This window comes from Lampris incognitus, chromosome 20 (genome assembly GCF_029633865.1).
Source record: "Lampris incognitus isolate fLamInc1 chromosome 20, fLamInc1.hap2, whole genome shotgun sequence".
Taxonomy (NCBI): Eukaryota; Metazoa; Chordata; class Actinopteri; order Lampriformes; family Lampridae; genus Lampris; species Lampris incognitus.
The window spans coordinates 31,701,719-31,729,239 of record NC_079230.1 but is presented as its reverse complement, the minus strand read 5'-3'; the positions used below and the strand labels follow the sequence as shown (position 1 = coordinate 31,729,239).

The 27,521-nt window shown below is 46.5% G+C and overlaps 1 protein-coding gene across 1 annotated transcript; it reads left to right on the top strand.

Moving 5' to 3' along the window:
- The first annotated feature begins 7,471 nt into the window (after positions 1-7,471).
- Positions 7,472-12,157, top strand: c20h4orf54 (chromosome 20 C4orf54 homolog). Its single transcript, XM_056300243.1, has 2 exons — positions 7,472-11,325; positions 11,422-12,157. The coding sequence occupies exons 1-2, from the start codon at positions 7,472-7,474 to the stop codon at positions 12,155-12,157; spliced, it is 4,590 nt and encodes a 1,529-aa protein (XP_056156218.1).
- The last annotated feature ends 15,364 nt before the right edge of the window (positions 12,158-27,521 follow it).

Here is a 27,521-nt window from a genome sequence, read left to right as displayed (position 1 = left end):
GTTTGGTCAATGTGGAAAACACACCAGGTTATACTTACTACTTCACTCCATTAGTCAGTATAGCTAAATTATCTTACAGCATAAGCAACAGTGTTTTTATGCTAACGCAAACTGAGACAAAATGATGACATGTGCTAATTTTAGTTAGCATTAGCTACTGTTACATTATCACAACAGGGAGAAAAAATAGGAAGCAACGTCAGGGAGAGCAACAGAGGAGGATCTCTCTCCCAATATGGACAACGTGCAATGGATGTTGTGTTTACACAATTTACACAATACAACATTTGAAAGAGGATAACACAATTATAATGGAATTATAAAATATATTGATGGCGGGGCAGCCTGTCCAGGGTGTCTCCCCACCTGCTGCCCAATGACTGCTGGGATAGGCTCCAGCATTCCCGCGACCCTGAGTAAGGATAAGCGGTTTGGATAATGGATGGATGGATGTGTTTATAAGATATATTAAGGATGTGATGAGGGGGATGCCAAGCAGTGTCTAGGTAGTGACCACCGTCACCATGGAGACCTGGTAGGAGGACAGACTACACGTGCACACAAGGGAGACTCACATCACACCATTCACACAGACAAGAAGAAAAAGGAGAAGACATCATTCAGAGAGAGAAAAGACATGGGAGAGAAGAGAATATCTATTCAATAATAATCTATACTCCATAATCTCATCAGCAGAACAGTGCTTGGTAAATTCACCGAGACAGAAACTGACCCGCCATGCAGTACAGGTCGTGAAGCTCTCAACTTAAAGGCAACTAATTGTAGGTTAAGGCAAAAAGGTGAGTTTTAAGTGTGGATTTAAAGGACTCAACAGACTGATTGTCTGATGGCAGCAGGCAGGTTATTCCACAAGAACGGGCCAGATAGGAAAAGGCCCTGCCACCAGCTGACTTCTGACTGGCAGTCATAAATAACAGCAGAAGCAGAAGAAAATAAAGAAAATACATACTTTTTTTTTGTTCACATACCCATTCAAACCCCAATCTCAATTAGCATATTATAATGACAAGAATGAATCATTGCTATTTGAGTGTCTAGGTGACAGTCTTTCACTAGCAACCCCAGCATACATCATAGCTATTGAAAATTCTGATAAAGGACATTGTCAAAGTCCTATACTCTCCCCAAATACTTCAACAGAGTTATTGTACTTTTGATACAAATATAATTTATATTTTTTTATACCAAACTCTCCATTATTTCTGGTTAAATTCATCTTTGAACCCACTGTGTTGCTCCTCAGTCACACTGTCTGGAATTTTTATTTGTAGCTAAAGAAGACATCTTACCTCACCATGGGAAATGAGTGGCATTTACAGCAGTGCATCATAAGACTTCTTCATCACTGACTCATTTTTTATACATGACTTAAGTGTTAATATCAGTCATTGGTGTTTATTTGATACTTCATATACAAGGCCCAACTACACCACGAACTGAAGGGCAGACAAGATCCACCAACTGCAGCAAGAGTTTCAGACTATGGCAAGGCAGTTCAAGGTAGCAGCTGAGGAGGAGAAACCATCACTGGCTGAGTTCCGTTATGTCATCATGAAGAAGCTCATTACCCTGCACAGAGCAGAATGGCGCAGGAGACGGAGGAGAGAGAGAGAGCCAGGAAACGTAGTGTTTCTAGCTGATCAATTTCGATTCACAAGGCAGCTGCTAAGGCAGAAGCACACCGGTTGTCTTGCCTGCTCTAAGGGAGAGGTAGACCACTTCCTGCACAACACTCTGAGCGATCCTGATCGGGAGCAAGAGCAAGGGCCCCTCAGAGCTCTGTAGGACATACCATCTCCCACAGTAAAGTTCAACACCAGAGAGTCCACCTGGCAGGAATTCCAGGAGGTTGTTACTGCAGCCAGAGCCAGCTCCACTCCGGGACCCAATGGAGTACACTATCAAGCATACAAGTGTTGCCCAAAGCTCCTCAGTGTTCTCTGGAAGATTCTGCAGGTGATTTGGCACAGGGGAACTGTAGTGGACCAATGGAGGCAGGCAGAAGGAGTCTGGATACAAAAGGAAGAGAACTGAAACAATCTAAAGCAGTTCAGATCCATCTTGCTTCTCATTGTGAAGGGGAAGATATTCAGTGTCCTATCCAGAAGGATGACAGACTTCCTCTGTAAGAACACCTACATTGACACTTTGGCACAGAAAGGTGGCATTCTTGGAGTTCCGGGGTACCTAGAACACACGAGTTGTCACCCAGCTGATCAGGAAGGCGCATGAAGGGAAGGGTGATCTAGTGACCTAGTTGTTCTTTGGCTTGACCTCACCAACGCATACGGCTCAATATCCGACAAGCTGGTCGAGACTACCCTGGACCAAGACCATGTACCTAGTAAGATCAAGGACCTCATCCTGAACTACTGCGGGAACTTCAGGCTCAGAGTCACTTCTGGGAATATAACTGGGTGTACCATCTCAGCTACACTCTTCGCCCTTGCCATGAATATGGTGGTCAAGGCAGCTGAAACTGAGTGCAGAGGCCCTCTGTCCATGTCTGGCATTCAGCAGCCCCCCATCAGAGCCTTTATGGGTGACCTCACTGCCACCACATAATCGGTGCCTGGTCGTAGATAGATACTCCAGGGCCTGGAGAAGCTCATCTGGTCGAGAATGAGTTTTAACCCAGCCAAATCCAGAGCCATCATGTTGAAGAGGGGAAAAGTGGTAGACAAATTTCACTTCTTTTTGAATGGCATTTCAATCCCATCCATCATCGAGAAACCAGTCAAGAGTCTAGGCAAGGTCTTTGACTGTAGCCTCAGGGGTGTAGCAGCAATCCAAGCAACCATCAAGAAGCTTGAAACTTGGCTCACCACAGTAGATAAGTCTGGCCTACCTGGCAGGTTCAAGGCTTGGATTTCCTGATATGGCATCTTACCTCGAGTCCTCTGGCCTCTGCTGGTGTAAGGTAACCCTGTCGAATGTTGAGCCCTTGGAGAGAAAGATCAGTAGCTACCCCCACAGATGGCTGGGTCTGCCACGCAGCCATAGTAGTGCAGCACTGCATGGGAGGAGCAACAAACTCCAGCTCCCTATCAGCAGCCTTGACGAGGAGTTCAGGGTTTCTCGCACAAGAGACGCACTGCTCTATCGGGACTCCAAGGACTTAGAGTGGTGTCAGCAGACATTATGATGTGGACAGGCACTAAGCGGAGAGCCCAGGGAGGCCTGGAGATAGCAGAGTCTCAGCTGAGACACAGGCTTTTGTGGGCCACGGTGGCAACTGGATGGGCAGGGCTGGGAGCTATCCCACAACCTCACTATGTTAAGGCCCATAGCAAGGACAGATGCTATCTAGTACTGGAGGAGATGCAGGCAGGTGTCGAGAATGGTAGACATGCGGCAGCAGGGAGCATGGACAAGGTGGGAGCGTGCAGTGGATAGGAAGATATCCTGGACAGATATCTGGCAGGCAGAACCGCAGCGGATCAAGTTCATGGAACAAGCCGTGTATGATGTTGTACCTAGCTCAGCAAATCTCCATCTCAAGGGCAAGATTGATTCTCCATCATGTCTTCTGTGCCATGGAAAAGGTTCACTCGAGCACATCCTCAGCAGCTGCCCAACAGCCCTGGCAGAGGGCCAATACCACTGGTGACAAGACCAAGTGCTAAAGACAGTCACAGAGGCCATCCCCAAAGCTGTGCCCAACAACAAGCTAGCCCGCGGACAGAGGAACGTTGCCTTTGCTATGTCATCAGCCTCTTCAATGCAGGTGCCCCTTATAGAGCTAACAGTTCCCTGGGAGGACTGGATGGAGGAAGCAAATGAGTGGAAGTGGTCCAAGTACCAGGAGCTGGTGGATCAGTGCTGGAGGAGAGGCTGGAAGGTGCATTGTGAGCCCAATGAAGTGGGGTGTAGAGGCTTTGCTGGCTGCTCACTGTGCAAGATCTACACTCTACTTTGTATCACTGGGACTGCAAAAAGGAAAGCCATCAATTCTACCCTGGAGGCTGCAGAGAGGGCATCCAGATGGCTATGGGAGGAGTGATCTGTGGGCCAATGCTGCTGGGACACAAGCCAGGGCCTGGTCAATCCTGGCTGGGATGCCAGAGCTAGGGTCCTGGGTTCAAACCCAAGGCTCTCCCAGGTCCTTTCTGTGTGGAGTTCGCATGATCTCCCCATGTCTGGATGGGTTTCCTCCGGGTGCTCCGGTTTCCTCATACCATGAAAGACTTGCATGCTAGGGTTAATTCTCTTGCCTCTGTCCTTGAGCAAGGCAATTGAAAGAAGAACTGGAGTTGGTCCCCGGGTGCTGCAGCTGCCCACTGCTCCTACACAATAGAATGGGTTAAATGCAGAAGATGAATTTCGTTGTATGCTTGCTTTACACTGACAAATAAAGTGTCTTTCTTTTTTCTTTCATTCTTTCATTCATTCTTTCATTCTTTCTTTCTTTCTTTCTTTCTTTCTTTCTTCCTATACATACATACATACATACATACATACATACATACATACATACATACATACATACATACATACATACATACATACATACATACATACATACATACATACATGACCTATATACTTGACCTATATACATGTACATACATACACTTGACCTATATACGTATATAGGTCAAGTGCAAAGCCCATACTAAGCAGAAGAAAACTTTTTTTTGTTCACATACACATTCAAACCCCAATCTCAGTTAGCATATTGTAATGACAGGAATAAATCATTGTTATTTGAAGGCCAGTGTGCAGTCTTTCACTAGCAACCCCAGCATTACATCATAGCCATTGAACAGGACATTGTCAAAGTCCTGTACTCTCCCTAAATATTTCAACAGAGTTATTGTACTTTTGATACAAATATATTTTGTATTTTTCTCATACCAAACTGCCCACTATTGCTGCTTCATCTTGTCTTTCCTGTCGTCACTGTGTTGCTCCTCATAAATAAGTTGAGTGAAACTGTCTGGAATTTTTATTTGTAGCTAGAGAAGTCATCTTACCTCACCATGGGGACTGGGTGGTATTTACAGCAGTGTTTCATAAGACTTCTTCATCACTGACTAATTCGTGACACATGATTTAAGTGTTAATAACAGTCACGGTGTTTGTTGGATACTACATATAAGCAGGGAATTCCTCAGAGAAGCCCCTGAACAAGTGAAATGCTGGTTTACATGGTGGCTGGAATGAGATGGAACATGTGTACTGTACTTTATATGTGTACTGTACTTTATATGTATACTGTACTTTATATGTGTACTGTACTTTATATGTGCAGCCTTCATGCCTGCATGCATTTGCTTGTTAACTAGTTGTGTTTTGCAGCACATCTTTTACCACCTGCTGTTTTAATGCAGACACCAAAAGAAACTGTATCTTGTCACGACCTGCAGTCATCAGACTGGCTTTCTAAAATAGCGCTCTAATTTTATCCTGTTTGTTGGGCTAGGTTTACAGTTATTCTACCCCTGCGGGCAGTTTTAGGTGACTACTGGGGTTCCTAAGGGCAGGTAGGTAACGAGACTTTCAACACATTCCCTAACGAAAAGTTGTCTGGAATGGCATATTTGGAGCTGTATGACATCTGCTCTGGGCAGTCTTATACATGCCAGTTCATCTAGATGCACAGCAGATGCAACCTGTCGACTGGACGATGGTCTTGGTACCATTACGTGGCTGCATTGCACAAGCACGTTAAAACTAGTATGTGAGTTACTGAAGGGGATAACCCAATAAGTTCATCCCTCACTTTATAATCACTCTCTTAATGTGATGGCCCTTCAAGTACATGGCACAGTCATAAAAGGCTGGATAACTGGACCTTTGGTGGCAGGCAAAAAAGTAAACATGGGTGCTGTCCATGGTGCCGAGAGGCATGCGAAACAATGATGTGATGTGGAAGAGCATAAAGTCCATTCACGACATTCACCCTCTTAATCTGTTAGGATTATGCAGGTCTATGAACAGTCATGCACGGTGCTGAGGCTGATTCCATCAGCCAAGAACAGTTATTCCATCAATCCAGAACAGGGAATCCGAATCAGAAAACACTTTATTTGTCAATACAAAATCTTGTCACGTGTCACTGATACCGTGGAACAACTAAACATGCACAGCTTACGCACTACCACATAGTTTACAGTACGTACTGTAGAATACACGTGGCACAAGGACAGACAGGGCCTTACAAGGTGCATAGCTCATCCATACCACGGAAGAACAAAGACAAATGTAGCGAATTCAGGGGGCAGTCGGGAACCGCCGCAGCCAGGATGCGAACCCGGAACCGCTGCACCGCGGGCGACTACGTTAACCAGTCGACTAAATGGTCCGACCCGTCAGCCACGGGCTAGCGGTTCTTATCATTCGGGGTCGTTACACAAAAAAGAAGAAATAACAATAACAATAATAGTAATAATAATCATAATAATGATAGAAAGAAGAAGAACAAGAAGAAAGAAAAAGAAGAATTGCTTTGCAAGGTGTTAATTACAACTGCAGTAAACATCAGTACATAGTTGGATGTGATGGCATGCAACTGGTGAGGTCATAGAGTGACGTCAGAGAGGCTGCTGGTAAGGTACAGTATCATAGAGTGACGTCAGAGAGGCTTCTGGTGAGGTACAGTATCATAGAGTGACGTCAGAGAGGCTGCTGGTAAGGTACAGTATCATAGAGTGACGTCAGAGAGGCTGCTGGTGAGGTACAGTATCATAGAGTGACGTCAGAGGCAGCTGCTGCTTTATGATTTGAGTTAAATATTGCACAGCAACAGTTGGGAATTTGTGTGTGTGTGTGTGTGTGTGTGTGTGTGGTTGTTGGTTGGTTGGTTGACACGTCTGAGACGAAACAAAATACGCCGTCCATTCTTCACCGTCTGAAATATCTGTTGGCATTTCGTGCGTAATTTCTTGTCTCCAGCAGTGGGTCTGGTATAGTTGCACCTACACGTTTGTTCAGCACACCTCGAAGTCAAAAGGCAGAGGATCCGGACTGGTTAGGTGGTGTCTGTCTGATCAATTTTAGACGGCCTGCTTTGGACTTTATATGGAGATGAGATGAGAGGAAATGAGGAGAGATGAGATGAGGTGAGATGAGACTAGAGGAGATGGGATGTCTGGGGTGCCTCCGTGTCCGGTGGCATCCACAGTGACAGTCACGACTGAGCGCCAGGCGGACGGCTACCGGCGACAGGCTCTCTGTCTGTCTGTCTGTCTGTCTGTCTGTCTGTCTGTCTGTCTGTCTGTCTGTCTCGCTCTCTCTCGCTCTCTCTCTCTCTCTCTCTCTCTGTCCATCTTTCTCCATCTCCACACACGCACATCCATCCCGCCGCTCCAGCGCTGGTGCGCCGTGGTCAGTGTGCAGACCGAAGCGGTCCTGGGGAAGCGCACCTCCGTGGCTCCGTGCTGGAGCAGATGTGGCCGCCGTCCATCAGATGTCCATCGGATGTCCGCCAGATGTCCGGCGCTCCGGCATGAGGACTAAAGGGACGTCTGAGCAGAAAGCCGCTCTTGCCAAGGGCACGGGGAGATTGTGCCAAAAGGCTGCGCCGCCAGAGGAAGCCGTCGATTTGGATTTACGCGAATCAAAGACAGACGGAGTGAAAAGTGAATATCGCCGCCTCTCCACAGAGGGGGACCCCAACCCTTCTCCAGAAAACAAGGCTGATAAGACGAACGGCCGCCTGAACGCGGCGGACATCAGTCCTGCGCGAAGAAAGGTGGTGGATGAAATGAATACCGAAGTCATTAAGATAAAGGATGCCAAGGTTGAGAGGTGTGTAAAAGAGGGCACAAGTGTTTCTTTCAAACCCCGTTCATCTGTACTTCCTGTCCTTCACGACAAATTAGCGGACTGCGGAACACGTGAAGAAGTTGACGATGGACGGTGCGGAGCGCACTGCAGCGTGTCCCAAAGAGAAGAGGGCGCAAGCCCGACCGGCGAGGAAGAGTTGCGCTATGCTGATGAGTGCCTGAGTGGGAAAAGCGAGTCGGATGATTGTGAGGATGATTATGAGGACGATTTTGAGGATGACGTGACTTTGGTTCTTTCGGACGACTGCGGCTCGTGCGCGGCGGACGACGAGTCCCACTACATTACCACGCACGAAATCCAGCTGTCTGAGCTCTCCGATCACGAGGGGGATAATGACACTGGAGTCGGGTCCTCGACTTGGGACCTCGAGAATGACAACCAGGCGTACTCCTTTGTGCATTACGCGTCTTTTGACGGCGACGGCGCGTTGGGGGAAAGGGGCGAGAGGGGGAAAGGGGAGCAGGCGGCCGTCGGCACACGTGACGCGGCCAAGCGCTCCGCCAGTCCGGATGGAAGAAGTCTGTCTAAGACCCAGAGGAGCGGCGGAAACGCCTCGGGACAGATCCACGTGTCAATCAAAACCACTGCCCGAGCTATAAATGAACCTAGCAACATCCAAGAAAAGGAAAATATTATCTACCATGCCAAGCGCGCCGGAGACGTGAGCCGCTATATTTTCAGAGGAGCCGATGGGAAAGCGGAGCAGCTCTGTGACACCGCTAAGTGTTTCATTGCCACGCCCGGACGGCTGCACTTTGGCAGAAAGCTAACGGGGAAAGAGCTCGCTGAGTACTCCAGCGGTACATCAAGCGCTGTAAGTGAACTTGACGACGCAGACAAGGAAGTGCGCAACTTGACGGCCCGGGCGTTCAAAAGTTTAGCCTACCCGTATTTTGACGCAATCAACTTCAGCACGTCTAGCGAGTCCTCGGCATCGGAGCATGGGCTGGGGATAAACCGCTGGTCAACGATTGTTGATCTGCAGTACGGCAAAGTGAACATGTCGCAGGGAATAGACCAAAGTATTATGTCCCACAAAAATCCGTCATCATCATTAGAGGTTGCCAAAAAGATTGACAATAAAGGTTATAAGGACATTGCACTTGCGAGTCTCCCACCGCCCACAAGCAAGATCTTCACTTTAAGCGGCAATCCCCACAGTGCGTCGACCTCGACCAAGAAAATTGAACTCATGGGGAAATTTGGTCAGGGGCGCAGCGGAGTGATAACGCTCACAGAGACGCTGAATTTCCGGTGCAATATGAAATCGGGGCTGTCCGGGGAGGAAATACGTTCGAAATGTGCACAAAGCGCCTCGGGATCACGTTCCACAGATAAAGTTACCCACACCTCGCAAACCGGGCAGAGAAGCGGGGCTCGAAATCCAGCCTGTAATGCGGCGGAAGGCATGGAAGACACGCACAAGAAAGCCATATTCGCTTCGAGCATTATTAAAAATGTCATATCGAAGAAAATGCAGTTTGAGCAGGAGCGCAAAATGGAAAGAGGGGAGATCTCTGAGCCCCATCACAACCCCTCCCCGTGCTTTGCCCAGCCGGAAAGGGAAAAAAGCCGCAAGGAAAGGGCGACTTCGAGGGAGCCCAGTTCTTTACACGGCCAGAGCTCCAAAGTCTCGGAGGACAGCTCTGAGTATGCCATTGTGTGCGTGGATGAACTGGGGGACATAGTGGACAGTGACTCGGGCGAAACCAAAAGTGATTGTCAGAGACGAGACTTTTCAACCCTCGCATCAGAAACCAATTTAGAATCAACAAATGAAGCCGGAATCGATACTAAAAAAGGAGCATTAGAAGCGGCCAAAAGCATGCTGCTTCGGAGCCAAAATAGCGCGTTCAGATCCTGGCGGGACGGCGAGCTAGAGTTTCAAAAGGGACACAAAGACGATCATAGTACTCCAGAGAGTAGAGTAGCTTCATGTAGGGACAACCTGGGAGAGAAAAACCGGGACATCAATTCAGACAACAGTAAGCTTACTAAAATGTCACATTTGTTTGTGCCAAGTATTCAACTGCTGTCCAGCGACGGCGACTTTCCAGAGCAGTTGCCGACTATCAATTATTCTGTGGACGCGCCCATTGACGAAGAAGAGCGAGGAGGAGGAGGACGGCTGAAGGTGGGCTCCAACACCTTACGCGTCGCAGATTCCAGACCTGTTGCAACGTCAAAATCTCCGGAAATCAAAATTAATCTCAGGAGCGTCAGAGACAGCAGGAAAGAGCCTGTTGGCACGTCAAAACTGCGCCCTCCCAGCAATGGCTGTAACACGGCCCAGCTGTTACGACCCGATGACTTCAGATGCCAGGCGCTTGCTGCAGCGTTGAAGGGTGAGTCCTCAGATAAAGTACCACATTTCATGGTTCGAGACATAAGAGATAACAAAGGGAAGCTGCAGACGCCCATACACCAAGTCAGAGACGTGCGCAAACTGGTGAAAAGTTCCTACCACTTTGTGTCTTTGGATAATGACGGTAAATCCTACTTGGGTACTGCCGACTCACACGCAGAGCCAAAGAAGCAAGCCCCCTCCCGAAACCCTGCATCCATTTCTCCGATAGTGATAAAATGTCAGTCTGTGAATACAAATAGCACCGGGAAGCAAGCTGGCAATCTAAGTGACTTATCTAAACATGGTGTGAAGGAAGATTCGTTGGAGCTGGACAGATCCTCTCCAGAGGGTGCTAAGGGTGGCGCTCTGCTCATCAAAAAGCCACTAGAGAAAAAGCCATTCAAAGAAGATTCCTCCAAGGGGGATGCAGGATTGAGAAGTGAAACCAAAACAGCATCTTGGAAACAAGAGAAAACAGCCGACCTTGCCGATAAGACACCGGAATCGAAGCTCACCAACCAGGTGGCCTTGGAAAAACTCCAAGCAGCAGTCAAGACAATGGAGCAACTTTACATTTTTGATAAAAAGGAATGGAAGAGAAAAGGCAAGCCCCATCCTTTAACAGGTAGCCACGTGCTTTCCTTGATCGCCACTGAGGAGCAGGGAGGCCCCGAGGAGGAGGCAGGCAAGATCCCGTCAGCCATGACAACATCCCCTGGTACCGACAACATGTTCAAGAAAGAGGAGAGACCCACCCCAAAAACGTTTCTCAGCCAGGAGGCAGAGAGCCGTGAGGAGAGGCTTGGTAGTAGGCCATTGTCAGGTCAAAGCGCTGGTACCACCGAGAGCAAACACATCTTCAACCTCGGTGTATTCAACCAAACTGCTCCGTCAAACACCGCCACAGACAATAAGGGGAAGACTCCCCAGCCACCTTCTGCAATGCAGACACCTTACGGTGGAAGAGGATTTATCCCACATTCTCCCAAGTTGCCTGTGTCATTAAAAATCAGCAAGACAAAGCAAAAGGGGGAGAGCAAGGAGAAGTCGACTGGTGAGGTAGAGAGGTGCAGCCAAAACCCCCTCAGTGCCTCTGCTGATTCTGAGAACTACCTTACCATTCCTGTCAAGTCCCTCACCAACCACAGCAAACCAGCCTCTGCCTCGTCAGGTCCCGAAAAAACGTCACTCTATGCATTCGGTAATCCAGTCACCAAATCACAGCCAGCCAGTCCCTTGGGACACGTGGGTCCGAGCCTAAGTGGTGCCACCAGGGTGCAGCAGGAGCACCGTCAGTCACCCAAACGCTCCAGCATAATCATGGATGCGCAGTCCCCAGAGATGCCCGCTGCGGCCATCTTCCACTCCATGCCTCTGACCGTGCCCTCAGGCCAGCCGCAGGTCTACTGCTTTTCCCCCACCGTCACCCCTGCCCCGACCCTGGAGCCCTTCCAGGCCACGCAGAGGAAAATGCTCCTGGACCCCACCACAGGAAACTATTACCTGGTGGATACCCCATTTCAGCCCCCCACCAAGCGCCTGTTTGACCCTGAGACGGGCCAGTACGTGGATGTGCCCATACCACAGCCCCCCATGACCCCTGTGCCTATGCCCATCTCTCCTTTGGCACTGAGTCCAGGGGCCTACGGACACACTTACATGATCTACCCCAGTTTCATGCCGTCGCCGCCTGTGATTCCAGCGCGGATGCTTGCCCAGTCCCAGATGTCTGTGCAGTCGGATGCCGACAGTGGCGGGAAAATGTCTTCCCAGCGTGCGGAGGGGATCTATATGGAGAGCCCCTACTACATGGCCACTGGGAAGTATCCGCAAGTCGGCTCCCCAGTACAGCAGACCGTCCCCACAAACAGGGCGCCACAGGGCTTCTCCGACACCAAACAGCCCGTCATCAGCATCACCTCCCAGCAGGGGCCCCGGATCATTGCGCCGCCCTCCTTTGACGGGACCACCATGAGCTTTGTGGTGGAACACAGGTGAACAGGAGCTCGCCTGGATATGTGAGTATAGCTTTTGTTCGAGTGGTTCCTCCTGTTTGCCGGAGCGCTGTGATTAGGATCAGCGATGTGCTCGTCATGTAGTTTTAAACGTACTTGTACTTTCCTCTTCCATGCTGCGCGTCAGAAACGCCAGGACAAACATTTCTAGTTAGACATTCATTTATTCCACAAGTTAAAAACACTTGAAAGTGCCAGTGATGAACATCACACACCGGAAGTACCGGAGAGCAGTGCCAGCCACGTGCTTCCGTCAGGGCTCTTCCGGGTTGGGTCTTGAACCTGTGTTACAACTGAGCTTCCTCTGCACGCAGCCAGCATGTTTCTTTTGTTCTGCTTATTTCCCGCCACCTGTACGTGCGTTCTGCGGGAGCACGTGCGTTCTGCAGGAGCACGTGCGTTCTGCATGAGCACGTGCACTCAGGTACTGCGTTTGAAATGAGGTTTGTAGTTTTACAACCTGGCAGGTCCCTCCTGGCTGCTGAGGAGCCAGGTGAAACCACCACTGTCTCCTTTCTCCTAGTTTTCCTGTGACGTGTTGTCGACAGTGTTTGACACAGAAACGTGTACTCTCTTACAAACTCTTGAATGTAAAAACTACCATAATGGTAGTCAGGATAATCATGATTAAAATACTACAGCTGCTGCTACTACTACTACTACTACTACTACTTCTGTTACTGCTAAGGCTACTACTACTACTACTGCTACAACTACTAATACTCTTTCTACTTTTACTACTAATACTACTACTACTACTCTACTTCTAATTCTACTACTACTACTTCTTCTGCTACTACTACTACTGCTACTCCTACTACTCCTACTACTACTACTTCTGCTATAGCTACCACTACTACTACTTCTGCTACTACTACTACTACTCTACTTCTACTTTTACTACTACTACTGCTACTACTACTACTACCAAGGCTACTACTACTACTACGCTACTACTACTGCTACTGCTACTACTACTACTACTACTACTACTAAGGCTACTACTACTACTGCTGCAGCTACTGCCACTACTAGTACTAAGGCTACTACTACTTCTGCTAATGCTACTACTGCTACTACTAAGGCTACTACTACTACTACTACTACTGCTGCTGCTACTGCTACTACTACTACTTCTACTGTTACTACTACTACTAGTAAGGCTACTACTACTGCTACTACTCTACTTCTGCTACTGCTACTACAACTACTACTACTACTACTTCTTCTTCTGCTACTACTACTACTAACAATACCACTACTGCTACTACTAAGGCTACTGTTACTAATACTAAGTCTACTCCTACTACTACTATTACTACTACTACTACTTCTGCTACCGCTACTACTACTACGACTACTTCTACTAAGGCTACTACTACTACTACTACTATTACCACTTCTACTTTTACTTCTGCCACTACTACTACTACTACTACTACTACTTCTGCTACTGTTACTGCCACTACTACTACTAAGGCTACTACTATTACTACTACTACTACTAAGGCTACTACTACTACTACTTGTGCTACTGCTACTACTACGACGACTACTACTACTACTACTAAGGCTACTACTACTACTATTACCACTGCTACTATCAGTACTACTACTACTTCTGCTACTGATACTACTACTAATACTGTCACTAAGGCTACTACTAACACTACTATCACTGCTACTACCAGTATTACGACTACTACTACTACTACTAAGGCTACTATTACTACTACTACTACTACCACTGCTGCTATCAGTACTACTACTTCTTCTGCTACTGCTACTACTACTACTACTAATACAATTACTAAGGCTTCTACTAATACTACTATTACTACTATCACTTCTACTACCAGTACTAAAACTACTACTACTACTACTACTACTTCTACTACTACTACTAAGGCTGCTGCTACTACTACTACTACTACTACTAAGTCTGCTACTACTACTACTTCCACTACTACTACTACTATCAGTACTACTACTACTTCTGCTACAGCTAATACTATTACTAATACTAAGGCTACTACTAATACTACTATTACTACTATCACTGCTACTACCAGTACTACTACTACTACTACTACTACTACTACTAATACTGATAAGGCTACTACTACTACTACTACTACCACCACTGCTACTATCAGTACTACTACTACTTCTGCTACTGCTACTACTACCAATACTGTTACTAAGGCTACTACTAACACTACTATTACTACTATCACTGCTATTACCAGTATTACTACTACTACTGCTGCTGCTACAAAGGCTACTACTACTACTAACACTACTACTGATAACAATAATAACACTAATAATAATACCAATAATTGATAGTCACCATCTTGATCATCATCATCTTCACTGTCATCATTTTAATCATTTATCATTTTCTGTCTTTAAGTCACGTCATATTGTTTGTGTAGCCTGGTCTCTCTTGAAAACTTTTGTTTCGCAAGGCATTAAACTAAACTCTATTGTTTTACTTTTTGCCTTTTTGTAATTCCGTCATTTATCTATTTGTTTGTTTGTTTCTTCATATATTTTCACCAATTAACTGCACTTTAGTTCTTTAAATATTTTGAATTTCTTTTAATATTTTGGGTTTTATCTTTATCTTGTGTTTTTAATTTTGTTAAAGCACTTTGCAACTTGTGTTTTGAAAAGTGCTAGAGACATAAAGTTATTATTATTATTATTATTATTATATCAGCAAAGCTGTGAGAAAGTCACACATGTGCCAGTTAATTATCACGTGCCCATTGGAAGGCTTCGAGTTTCAAATAGATTCTCAGCAGAAGGGCCCAGAATCAAATCCGACAGATCAGGCCAGGGCCCAGCGTCAGAGAGGCAAGTCGAGTCTTTCCAAAAGATGAGGAAAAGAAGTCACGACAGACTGAGCAGAAAAGACAAGGAAGTGACGTAGTTACTACAAACAGAGCAGAAAGACAAGGGAGTGACATAGTCACGGCCGACAGAGCAGAAAAGACAAGGAAGTGAAGTCACTGCAGATAGAGCAGAAAAGACAAGGAAGTGAAGTCACTGCAGATAGAGCAGAAAAGACAAGGAAGTGACGTAGTTACTACAAACAGAGCAGAAAGACAAGGAAGTGACATAGTCACGGCCGACAGAGCAGAAAAGACAAGGAAGTGAAGTGAAGTCACTGCAGATAGAGCAGAAAAGACAAGGAAGTGAAGTCACTACAAACAGAGCAGAAAAGACAAGGAAGTGAAGTCACTGCAGACAGAGCAGAAAAGACAAGGAAGTGAAGTCACTGCAAACAGAGCAGAAAGACAAGGAAGTGAAGTCACTGCAAACAGCAGAAAAGACAAGGAAGTGAAGTCACTAGAAACAGAGCAGAAAAGACAAGGAAGTGAAGTCACTGCAGACAGAGCAGAAAAGACAAGGAAGTGAAGTCACTGCAGACAGAACAGAAAAGACAAGGAAGTGAAGTCACTGCAAACAGAGCAGAAAGACAAGGAAGTGAAGTCACTGCAGATAGAGCAGAAAAGACAAGGAAGTGAAGTCACTGCAAACAGAGCAGAAAAGACAAGGAAGTGAAGTCACTACAAACAGAGCAGAAAAGACAAGGAAGTGAAGCCACTGCAGACAGAGCAGAAAAGACAAGGAAGTGAAGTCACTACAGATAGAGCAGAAAAGACAAGGAAGTGAAGTCACTGCAGACAGAGCAGAAAAGACAAGGAAGTGAAGTCACTACAAACAGAGCAGAAAAGACAAGGAAGTGAAGTCACTGCAAACAGCAGAAAAGACAAGGAAGTGAAGTCACTACAAACAGAGCAGAAAAGACAAGGAAGTGAAGTCACTACAAACAGAGCAGAAAAGACAAGGAAGTGAAGTCACTGCAGACAGAGCAGAAAAGACAAGGAAGTGAAGTCACTGCAGATAGAGCAGAAAAGACAAGGAAGTGAAGTCACTGCAGATAGAGCAGAAAAGACAAGGAAGTGAAGTCACTACAGATAGAGCAGAAAAGACAAGGAAGTGAAGTCACTGCAGATACAGCAGAAAAGACAAGGAAGTGAAGTCACTGCAGATAGAGCAGAAAAGACAAGGAAGTGAAGTCACTGCAGACAGAACAGAAAAGACAAGGAAGTGAAGTCACTGCAGATAGAGCAGAAAAGACAAGGAAGTGAAGTCACTACAAACAGAGCAGAAAAGACAAGGAAGTGAAGTCACTGCAGATAGAGCAGAAAAGACAAGGAAGTGAAGTCACTGCAGATAGAGCAGAAAAGACAAGGAAGTGAAGTCACTGCAGACAGAACAGAAAAGACAAGGAAGTGAAGTCACTACAAACAGAGCAGAAAGACAAGGAAGTGAAGTCACTGCAAACAGAGCAGAAAAGACAAGGAAGTGAAGTCACTGCAGATAGAGCAGAAAAGACAAGGAAGTGAAGTCACTACAAACAGAGCAGAAAAGACAAGGAAGTGAAGTCACTGCAGATAGAGCAGAAAAGACAAGGAAGTGAAGTCACTGCAGATAGAGCAGAAAAGACAAGGAAGTGAAGTCACTACAAACGGAGCAGAAAAGACAAGGAAGTGAAGTCACTGCAGATAGAGCAGAAAAGACAAGGAAGTGAAGTCACTGCAGATAGAGCAGAAAAGACAAGGAAGTGAAGTCACTGCAGATAGAGCAGAAAAGACAAGGAAGTGAAGTCAAGCTACAACACAAGCTACAACAACACATAAAGCTTCAACACATCAAGCTACAGCACATCAAGCTACAGCACATCAAGATACAACACACCGAGCTACAACACACCAAGCTACAGCACATCAAGCTACAGCACATCAAGCTACAGCACATCAAGCTACAGCCCATCAAGCTACAGCACATCAAGCTACAGCACATCAAGATACAACACACCAAGTTACAACACACCAAGCTACAGCACATCAAGCTACAGCACATCAAGCTAAAGCACATCAAGCTACAGCACATCAAGCTACAGCACATCAAGCTACAACACACCAAGCTACAACACATCAAGCTACAGCACATCAAGCTACAGCACATCAAGCTACAACCCATCAAGCTACAGCCCATCAAGCTACAGCACATCAAGCTACAGCACATCAAGCTAAAGGACATCAAGCTACAGCACATCACGCTACAACACACCAAGCTACAACACATCAAGCTACAGCACATCAAGCTACAACACACCAAGCTACAACACACCAAGCTACAGCACATCAAGCTACAACACATCAAGCTACAGCACATCAAGCTACAACACATCAAGCTACAACACACCAAGCTACAGCCCATCAAGCTACAGCACATCAAGCTACAGCACATCAAGGGGCACTGGGTCAGAAGGTTATGCATACTGCTTTAATAAGCTGGAGGGTTTCTTTTTTTAACAACTCAGCTTTATGCTCAGGATCCTATATACGTGTGTGTGTGTGTGTGTGTGTGTGAATATTTAAGCAGATATTTCCCAGTGAGTTTATGGCTCTACTGGAGACATCTGTGAATGAGAAAGCAACACTTTAATGAGTCATCAAAGATTTTACAGCCGGGTGTCCGGGTGGCGTGGCGGTCTATTCCGTTGCCTACCAACACATAGGATCGGCGGTTCGAAACCCCGTGTTACCTCCGGCTTGGTCGGGCATCCCTACAGACACAATTGGCCATGTCTGCGGGTGGGAAGCCGGGTGCGGCTATGTGTCCTGGTCGCTGCACTAGCGCCTCCTCTGGTCGGTTGGGTCATATAATATGATAATATCTTCTGTACCCAGGACAGATATCACATCAGCAATTTGACAAATAGGACAAATGTGCAGTTAGTGGTTCTTAGCTGTGTAGTGTTCAACCCCAACACATTCAGAACTTAAATTTGGTTTTGTTTTGTTTTGTTTCTGCAAACTACCTTCAGCTTGCCTTGTCTTGGTCCTGCAGCAACCCGGGGTTAAGAAGGCCTCCATGCTGCAGCCACAGGCAGTGTCGTCAGCAGATACATGCATGGTTGTATCGGGGAACACACGGAGGGTTGTGTTAATGTTGTGCTATAGTGTGAGATGGTGGGCCGGAGTGGCTGCACTGCATGTGTGAAGGGTTCAGGCAGGGCAAGAGCAACTCAGGCTTGACTGGCAGAGTCTGAAGGAGAGAAAGGTCATGCAATGAGAGACGGTGGTAATGGAGCGCCAGCGAGAGCGTCAGCTGCTGCTGGAGATCAGCAGGCGGCCGTGGCAGCAAGGGGCTGAAATGGGGTCACCTTTTTATAGGACGCGGTCACTTGAACTCAGAGAGATATGCAAGTGTCGCATGGCTGCTGTTCAGCAATTACATAAACAATCCTTCAGCATGCAGGCAGTCAGCTTCGGCTGGCACGAGGATTTGGATTTCCCCTTCTCAACTTCTTGTCTGTAATGACCCGCATACTGAAAGGCCCCATTATGTCTGGTGGTCTCCATGCACTCCCATTAGTACCGACCATTTCTCAGGCGTGACACTCCTGATGTTTCGCCTGCACATCGCTCGGGTAAACTTTGCATCCCTATTGTTGTTTCAGCTTTGGAACATTGTGATCAGATGAACTTAGTTTATCTTTGTTTTCTCCATTTCCCACAGGCGTCAGCATGGACCCGACCGGACCGGACCGGACTGCATCCTCATCCCACCCCCGACTGCATAGCGTTTAACTATAACTGTTCAGCTTAAATCCAGAAATTGGCGCTCACTGCTGCACTTGAAATGTTAAAATGTTAAATGTTGAAAACGAAATGTTGTATTTACTTAGAATGATATGTCAACATGTAGGGCTGCCAAGCGTTCCTTAAAATAAGGACTCGTTCCTTATTATATATGTGTGTGTGTGTGTGTGCGTATAGTGTAAGGCACATTATATTTGTTATACCTGCGCTGCCCCATCCATCCAACCCCCGTCCCTGTCCCCTGTTCCTTATTTCCATTTCAAGGAGTTGGCAACCCTAGTCAACAGGTTCCACACGTGAGGAATTTCTACTTCCTGAAGTACATATGAATAAATTCCTTAAGTGCATATCGATGGCTCAAGTTGCTCAGAAGTTACCCAAGACAGTTGTGTGGAACCAGTTGACACAACATTTTAAGTCAATGCAGCGTTTCGTTGTTCCGAGCTTGCATGTTATGTGCAGTCCTCCGCACCCAGGAGCTTGCATGTTATGTGCAGTCCTCCGCACCCAGGAGCTGGCATGTTATGTGCAGTCTCTGCACCCAGGAGCTGGCATGTTATGTGCAGTCTCTGCACCCAGGAGCTTGCATGTTATGTGCAGTCCTCCGCACCCAGGAGCTGGCATGTTATGTGCAGTCTCTGCACCCAGGAGCTGGCATGTTATGTGCAGTCTCTGCACCCAGGAGCTTGCATGTTATGTGCAGTCTCTGCACCCAGGAGCTTGCATGTTATGTGCAGTCCTCCGCACCCAGGAGCTGGCATGTTATGTGCAGTCTCTGCACCCAGGAGCTTGCATGTTATGTGCAGTCTCTGCACCCAGGAGCTTGCATGTTATGTGCAGTCCTCTGCACCCAGGAGCTTGCATGTTATGTGCAGTCTCTGCACCCAGGAGCTTTCATGTTATGTGCAGTCTCTGCACCCAGGAGCTTGCATGTTATGAGCAGCTTGCATGTTATGAGCAGTCTCTGCACCCAGGAGCTTGCATGTTATGTGCAGTCCTCTGCATCCAGGAGCTTGCATGTTATGTGCAGTCTCTGCACCCAGGAGCTTGCATGTTATGTGCAGTCCTTCGCACCCAGGAGCTTGCATGTTATGTGCAGTCTCTGCACCCAGGAGCTTGCATGTTATTTGCAGTCCTTCGCAACCAGGAGCTTGCATGTTATGTGCAGTCTCTGCACCCAGGAGCTTGCATGTTATTTGCAGTCTCAGCACCCGGAAGAAGCTGGAGACGTCCAAGCTTCACGTTTTCCGATGTGTGGATGTTTCATACTAGGGGTGTTCGGCACTATATTTTTAGTTTTGTTTTGAGTATATCCTGCTGTTATTCTGTGAAGAGACACGAAGATAAATACTCTATGGGGAGATGAGCAGCATGGGGCCTTATGGCTGCAGGTCATTATGACTGCAGAGTTGTTTTCCCTCCAAGCTCTTTATTCTGGACACGGCTCAGTACGCACTTTTATGGACAGACATGCAAAACTCGGCTCTACAAGAGCAGTTTTAGTTTGTGAATGTCTGGAAATTGGGCTGCAACAGTAAGTATAACTAAGTCTTTTGCACCGTGTTTTTACATAAAGGCATTTATAATGACTAGATATCGGAGCATGTCGCATAACTGGGATGTTTAAAACATGTTTTTCACTTCTAAGCGGTGTGCGGTGTCACCGGGTAGGTGTGAGGCTCAGGAGGTGAGTGGAGTATGTGTATGAAGGTACTGTAGTTAGTCGTAGTTAATTCATTTTACCATAGCCAAAACCACCTTTGAAAACATCTTGCAGAACTCACATTAACATGATATGGTAATATAATAACACAATATGGTGTTTGGTGTCGTACAGTGGTCGCCACATATGATGTGACGTCGCCACATTGAGCTACTCCCGACCCTGTATTCCACGTGCTGTCAGGTTCGTCTGAACAGGTGCGTTGCTACTCTTATTTGTTCAAGCTTAGTTGCTGTATCATTCCTTTTGCTCACTGGCGGAAACATCTTAATGTTCACACTAGTTCCAGAGAGGCCAGCGCACCCCTGCAGAGGCAGTTCACTGTCGGGTGGAATGAGAGAGGCGGCGCCATCTCTAGCTTACGAACACAAGTCTGCAAGTCTTTGGTGCTATATAAGTCTGATGTATCATTATTATCATCATTATACAAAGACCATCCAGTCCTTGTATAACCAAAGTGAGAGCTGTGTCCGCATTCTTGGCACAAAGTCAAACACGTTTTCGGTGGGTGTGGGACTCCGCCAAGGTTGTCCCTTGTCTCCAATGCTGTTTGTGACATTCATGGACAGGATCTCAAGGAGCAGCCAAGGTGAGGAGTGTGTCCATTTTGGAAACCTCAGAATTGCTTCTCTGCTCTTCGCAGATGGTGTGGTTTTGTTGGCTTCATCAGAACGTGGCCTCCAGCGTGCACTGGGGCGGTTTGCAGCTGAGTGTGAAATGGCTAGGATGAGAGTCAGCACCTCCAAGTCTGAGGCCATGGTTCTCTACTGGAAAATGGTGGCTTGCTCCCTCTGGATTGGGGATGAGTTATTGCCTCAGGTGAAGGAGTTCAAGTATCTCGGGGTCTTGTTCACGAGTGAGGGTAGGATGGAGCGGGAGATTGACAGGTGGATTGGTGCAGCATCAGCAGTAATGTGGACATTGTACTGGACCGTTGTGGTGAAGAGGGAGCTGAGCCGGAAGGCAAAGCTCTCAATTTACCAGTCAGTCTTCGTTCCAGCCCTCACCTATGGTCATGAGCTTTGGGTAGTGACCGAAAGGGTGAGATCGTGGATACAAGCGGCTGAAATGAGTTTCCTCCGTAGGGTGTCTGGGCTCAGCCTTAGAGACAGGGTGAGGAGCTCAGACATCCGGAGGGAGCTCGGAGTAGAGCCGCTGCTCCTTCACGTCGAAAGGAGCCAGTTGAGGTGGTTCGGACATCTGATCAGGATGCATCCTGGGTGCCTTCCTTTGGAGGTTTACTGGGCACAGCCAACTGGGAGGAGACCCCGGGGTAGACCCAGAACTCGCTGGAGGGACTACATGTCCAATCTGGCCTGGGAACGCCTTGGGATCCCCCAGGAGGAGCTGGAGGGCGTTGCTGGGGAGAGGGAGGTCTGGAGTGCCCTACTTAGCTTGCTGCCACCGCGACCCGACCCCGGAGAAGCGGCTGATGATGAGATGTATTATTATTATTATTATTATTAGATGCTGAGATGTGCAATCTGCAAATTGATCTGCTTTCAGTGATTTGCATGCTTGCCTTATGGCTGCAGTGTGACTGATATTCCTTCATTTGTTATATTTCTTAAATGGCATTGCATCATTGTTAAGTCGTGATTTTTACTCAAACCAAATAGTTTAGAAGGTGAAACTGCTGGCCAGTCCATACCTTTGTCATTTTAAAGCATTGCAGTGACTGTCTGTTGCTTAAACATCGTGAGCCTGAAACCCAGTCATGACATCCTGGCCTCCATTGACCTTTACTAACAACCGGTCCACACAACGGCCGCCACAACTGTGAGTGAAATAACATATTCCAAAAAAATGTGTTAAAGTTTACACCGAATAGTCTTATAAGGGAAGTGTTGTGTTGAACTCAGCGTCTTCCATCGTCTTATATTGCAGATTTGTTGGGCAGTGAAGACTGCTGGTAAAGTGGTGGGGATGCAGCCTTGAACACTGACTGGTTTTCTAATAAATCTGCAAGCTGTTTACAATATACCACTAATGTAAAGTGGATGTAGAGTTGATGTTGTGTCTTGGAGGATGCTTGTCAAGTTCCTGCATCGTCATCTTTTTAAAATCACTTTGAGTGATTTTTTTGTGTTTTTTTTTTTTTTGGTAAAAGGTAAGCAAAGCAAATTATGTGCATGGAAATTATATTGAATCACGTTTTGTCCATTTGATGTTTTGTATTGATGTTTGTGCAGCTGGCATATGAGTTATTCTGATTAGTTGTAATTTTCTCTATGGTCTGCAGAAAAGCGTGTGCTGCTTACGTAATGATTTCCATTCAAGGCTGAAGTGCTTGGTTTTTGTAAATAGGTTTGACAGACGCCCCACAGCAGGCGTGTTAACACGATGATGTCACACACCCTTCGTGGGAACTGTAGTTTCGTTTAGCTCTCCATGCACCGCAGCAGCAGGCTCCACGTGCAGAGCTGCTGCTGCTGCTGCTGCTGCGGTGACGGCCCGGCGAGGAGGTGAAGGTCAGGGGAGGAGGTGAAGGTCAGAGGAGGGGTTGGTCTGAGAGAAGACAGGACGAGGCAGTCTGACAGGGACTTCACGGGGGAAACGGGGCCTGGACTATGCAGTATGTTGGACACACTGGAGAGAAAAGTGGTTTAAGACGGAGGAATGTTAAAATGTGTTGCGTCATCTCATTTACGAGAGATAACATGAATGTCATGTTCTTGATGAGAATGTGTTGGAAAAATATGGTTTTCATGCAGTTAATAAATAAATGTAACCACGTTCTATCAGATCTTGTCTTTTCTTATGTTTTGTGCACAAGTTAAATTAATATCACAACACTTTTCCACAACTGGCTCCATGTTATTCTACATATAGTGTGTGCTGGAGTGTTTGCACGTACTGTGCAAGACTGATGATAATACTTCCACTAGCTATAATATGTACGCCTGTTTTCATAGCTGGGAAACCGCTTGGTGTAGCCTACATTTGACTTTCAAACTTATCCACATATGAATTACTTGTTATCAACCACTGGGGATGTGCGTGCAGCTTGGCTGCAGGAAGACCGGTACCCGGCCATTGACTACCGTCTCGGCTTGGTGTGAGGACGGCTGGCGAGCTTCCGATACGTCACAGCGGTTTGATTTTAGTTTTAAGATGTTTTCCGCCTACTACAACAGCTTGTCAGCCAGCGATAAAACCAGTCATGCTACGAAATTAACCTTGGTGAATGGGACACGTCTTGGAGACCCGTATGCTTTAGACGCAGGTCAGTGGACTAGTGGCGAGACAAGATGGCTCAGTCTTCAGGGGCCACATATTCACGAATACCTGATGGACACGCCAAGTCTTTCTGCCCAGGAGAACTTGGAAGCGCGCACGTCTCTGGATGCATACAACTACGTCACTAGCGGTCATGTCCAGGACACACTATTTCATGATGACACAGCTGAAATCAAAAGACAGGTCGTGGATTGGTATTGTGAACAGTGCAAAAAATGAAGTCAAAAAGATGTACTGTGAAACAAACCATTTACTGCAGTAATAAACTGGCATCGCCTGTAGTCGTATCTTACATTAAAACAATTGAATGTTGAATTAATCTCAATAATATTTTTTCCAATAAGTGTGCATCTTGTGAAAAAAAAATTACCTCATGTCACTGCTGCTGTACCTGCACATAAACAAACGTATGACTAATAAAACCCTCGAACCTTGAAATGTATCTTTGACTCTACATACTGGAAATGTAGATTATCATTTCATGGATCCTTTATCAAAACACTGACAAGTTGTTTTCTAGGGACTATACATTTACAAAGGTTTGTTAATGCTGCACACACAATCACCATGTCATCTAAGACAGTGTTTCTCAACCCAGTCCTCAAGGACCCCCTATCCTGCAGATTTTCATTGTAACCCTGCATAGGTAGCTTTGCCTGTACTTACTCAACCAATCATCTTACAGCACTTAATTATGCAAGGTGTGCAAACTCTGACATTCACTGCTGAATTACTACAAACAGGTACCTATTCAGGGTTGCAAAGAAAATCTGCAGGATAGGGGTTCCTTGAGGACTGGGTTGAGAAACACTGATCTAAGAGGTCTACCTGCTGTGTGAGTGGAATAACAGTTGTCAAGAGTTTTGAAATTCTACCTGTTACTCTTTCAATGTGTATTCTCACATTACACAAACGCCTTGGTGTTTCCACTTCTTGAGCAGAGAGCTGCTTTCTACCTTTGGTAAAGTCAGGGATTGTAAGGGTGGCACCGCGTACGGCCAGCTCATCTCTGATGGTAAAACCACGATCTGCTAGTGTTTCATCATTCACTTCTAGAAGGTCATAAGATCCAGACTCAGCTGCAAGTTGTTCATCAGAACCACGCCCATCCCAACCTGCGCACAGGAAACTAATGGCTCCTGCAGGTGACATGCCAACCAAACACTTAACTGTGTTGTGGCTCTTATAAATCCAATATGTTTGGGCTCTGGAGGTTAGAGTCGTGGGTCTGTTAATAAAAATGTCAGTGCAGTCAGTAATGCATCTGCAACACGTGTATTTAGCTTTAAAACATTTTGGCATATTCCTTCATATTGCATGCTTGCTTGGCCACTTGATGAGACGTTTCAAAACCTGAGACATAACAGGGAGCCAACTTCTCATCATTTTAGTGATGTCACATTCGGTAACCTTAAATCTGAACGCAATATCCTTGTTGCTGAGCCCTAATGGGAGTTTCATCAGGATAGCCCATAGATGGTCCTCCAGGGTCAGAGAGCCACGCACAACCTCTACACTGTCTTTAACTGTTTGGAGCAACCACTCCAAAATGACACGGGTCAGACCTGTGAGAAACAGAACCTGTGCTGCTTTGCATTTGATAGAGCTAAAGGAAAACTGTGTGTTCCTGAATGTTGCTTTTAGTTGTTCATTCTCAGCTTTGATTTTGTTGATGTCCACACGCGGGTTGTCACATTCGGTAGAAAGTTGGCTGTACTTCTGTTTGAGGTCATCATGGAGAGCCTTCAGGACCGTGGCTTCTGAAAAAGAGATTAGATATAAAGATAAATAGAAACGTCACAGTCCTATTTTTCATATCCGGGAAGCGGCTACACTCTGGGTGATCATTCAGACTGTGCCAAACAGAGTCATGGCCAAATACTTTTTCACAACAAATATATAAACAGGACAACCTGATTAATCCTGGTAGTGACTGTCCTACTGTGCAATAGTAAAGATGTTAGAAGGTCTTACCAGTGCAGGGACCAGCACCAGGCTCCATTCTGCACTCATTTGGGGAGAGGGAAGCGCGTGTGGATTCTGATACAGCCTCATCAACAACTTCTGTGGACTGATGTCCATTGTCTGGCCGTCTGGTCTGTGGGGGGTTTCATCCCTTCTTCCTTTTCTCTCATATCTAACACACACAGGAGAGAGCAAGCAGTTAGTACAAAACAGTTAATTTACTCTGTTGACCACAGGTTTATCACATCCTCAATTCAAGTCAGTGGAAATCACATAGCACGCCTCAAAGGGCTTCATGAGATAATGTAGACATAGCAGAAACTATCTGGCCTAACAGATCATCCTGACAAAAATATAGCGACATTAAATTACTCACCATTTCTTCTCTGCACTTGGAGTCATGCTATGTCGAGTCATGCTGGGTGATCACAGTTAACAACAAACAACAAGGAAGTGACCATATTTACCTCTCGTGTTTTGCATCGCCTTTGCTGGACTGGGTTGAGTAGGAGAAGACAGATGGGACAAAGTCAGGACTGTCGAAGCCCTCAGATGCCTCTCCTGTACAAATAAAGTGTATCCCAGTGACTCACAGTAACCTTAACACACCAAAACAGGTCATTGGCCTACCGTTACTACGTTAACAGTTACTAGCAACACAACTTTAGCAAAACTGAACCAAGGTACGTTAGCTTCTAAGCTAGTTCAGCTCAAACTTGAACATAATTACTCTGTTGCTGGCCAGCATTGTTAGTTATATATGCACAGGACTCAATAATTACGTTACTTAACGTTTGTTGTTCCAAGTTAAAACGAGCGATGTAACGTTATGTCCGATTAGCCTGTTAGCTGAGGCCCAACGTTAACTTACCTGTTATGAGGTGATCACTGCAAATGCAGCCATTTTTAATTAGTTCCTCGCTGCAGTCGCTTCTTCTGATTGCTTGCAACCAAAGACGTCTCCGGTTATCCTTAAAAGGGATGCGAGTTGATGGAATCCGGTAAAACTTGAGCGTTTTGTTTTTCAAAACGATAAAACGATTCTGGCAACCGACTGCACAACACAATGCCATTCGCGTCCGTACTGCAGCCGACATGCGCAGTAGAACCTGCGTGACGTCAAAGTGACGTAGGCGATAATCTCTCTCTCTCTCTCTCTCTCTCTCTCTCTCTCTCTCTCTCTCTCTCTCTCTCTCTCTCTCTCTCTCCTATATATATGTAAACTACTAATAAGACACGTTAGCCCCTAGCTAACGGGTCTGACCCTTTAGCCGAGCGGTTAGCGATGTCGCCTTGTGGCGCAGTACACCCCGTATCGAATCCCGCACTGGGCAAGAAAATGGTAACATGCATGGATAAGTAGGCACGTTGGTCCTTGACTAACGGGTCGGACCCTTTAGTCGACTGGTTAGCGTTGTCGAATTTTGTAGCGAATTCGAGGGGCAGTCCGGGAATCGCCATAAATATATGTGTGTAACCGGTTATTTTCTTGCCCGGTGCGGGATTCGATACGAGGTGTAATGCACCACAAGGCGACATCACTAGCCGCTCGGCTAAAGGGTCAGACCCATTAGCTAGGGACTAACGTGTCTTATTAGTAGTTTACAGTCGTCACCCTCCCCGGAAGCGCGCCCTCGCGCTTTGTTATTCCCGCGCTCCGAAGAGACTTCCGAGGATCTGCACACTTCCGGATTCCACCGCTGCCACCAATGTAACCGGTTATTTTCTTGCCC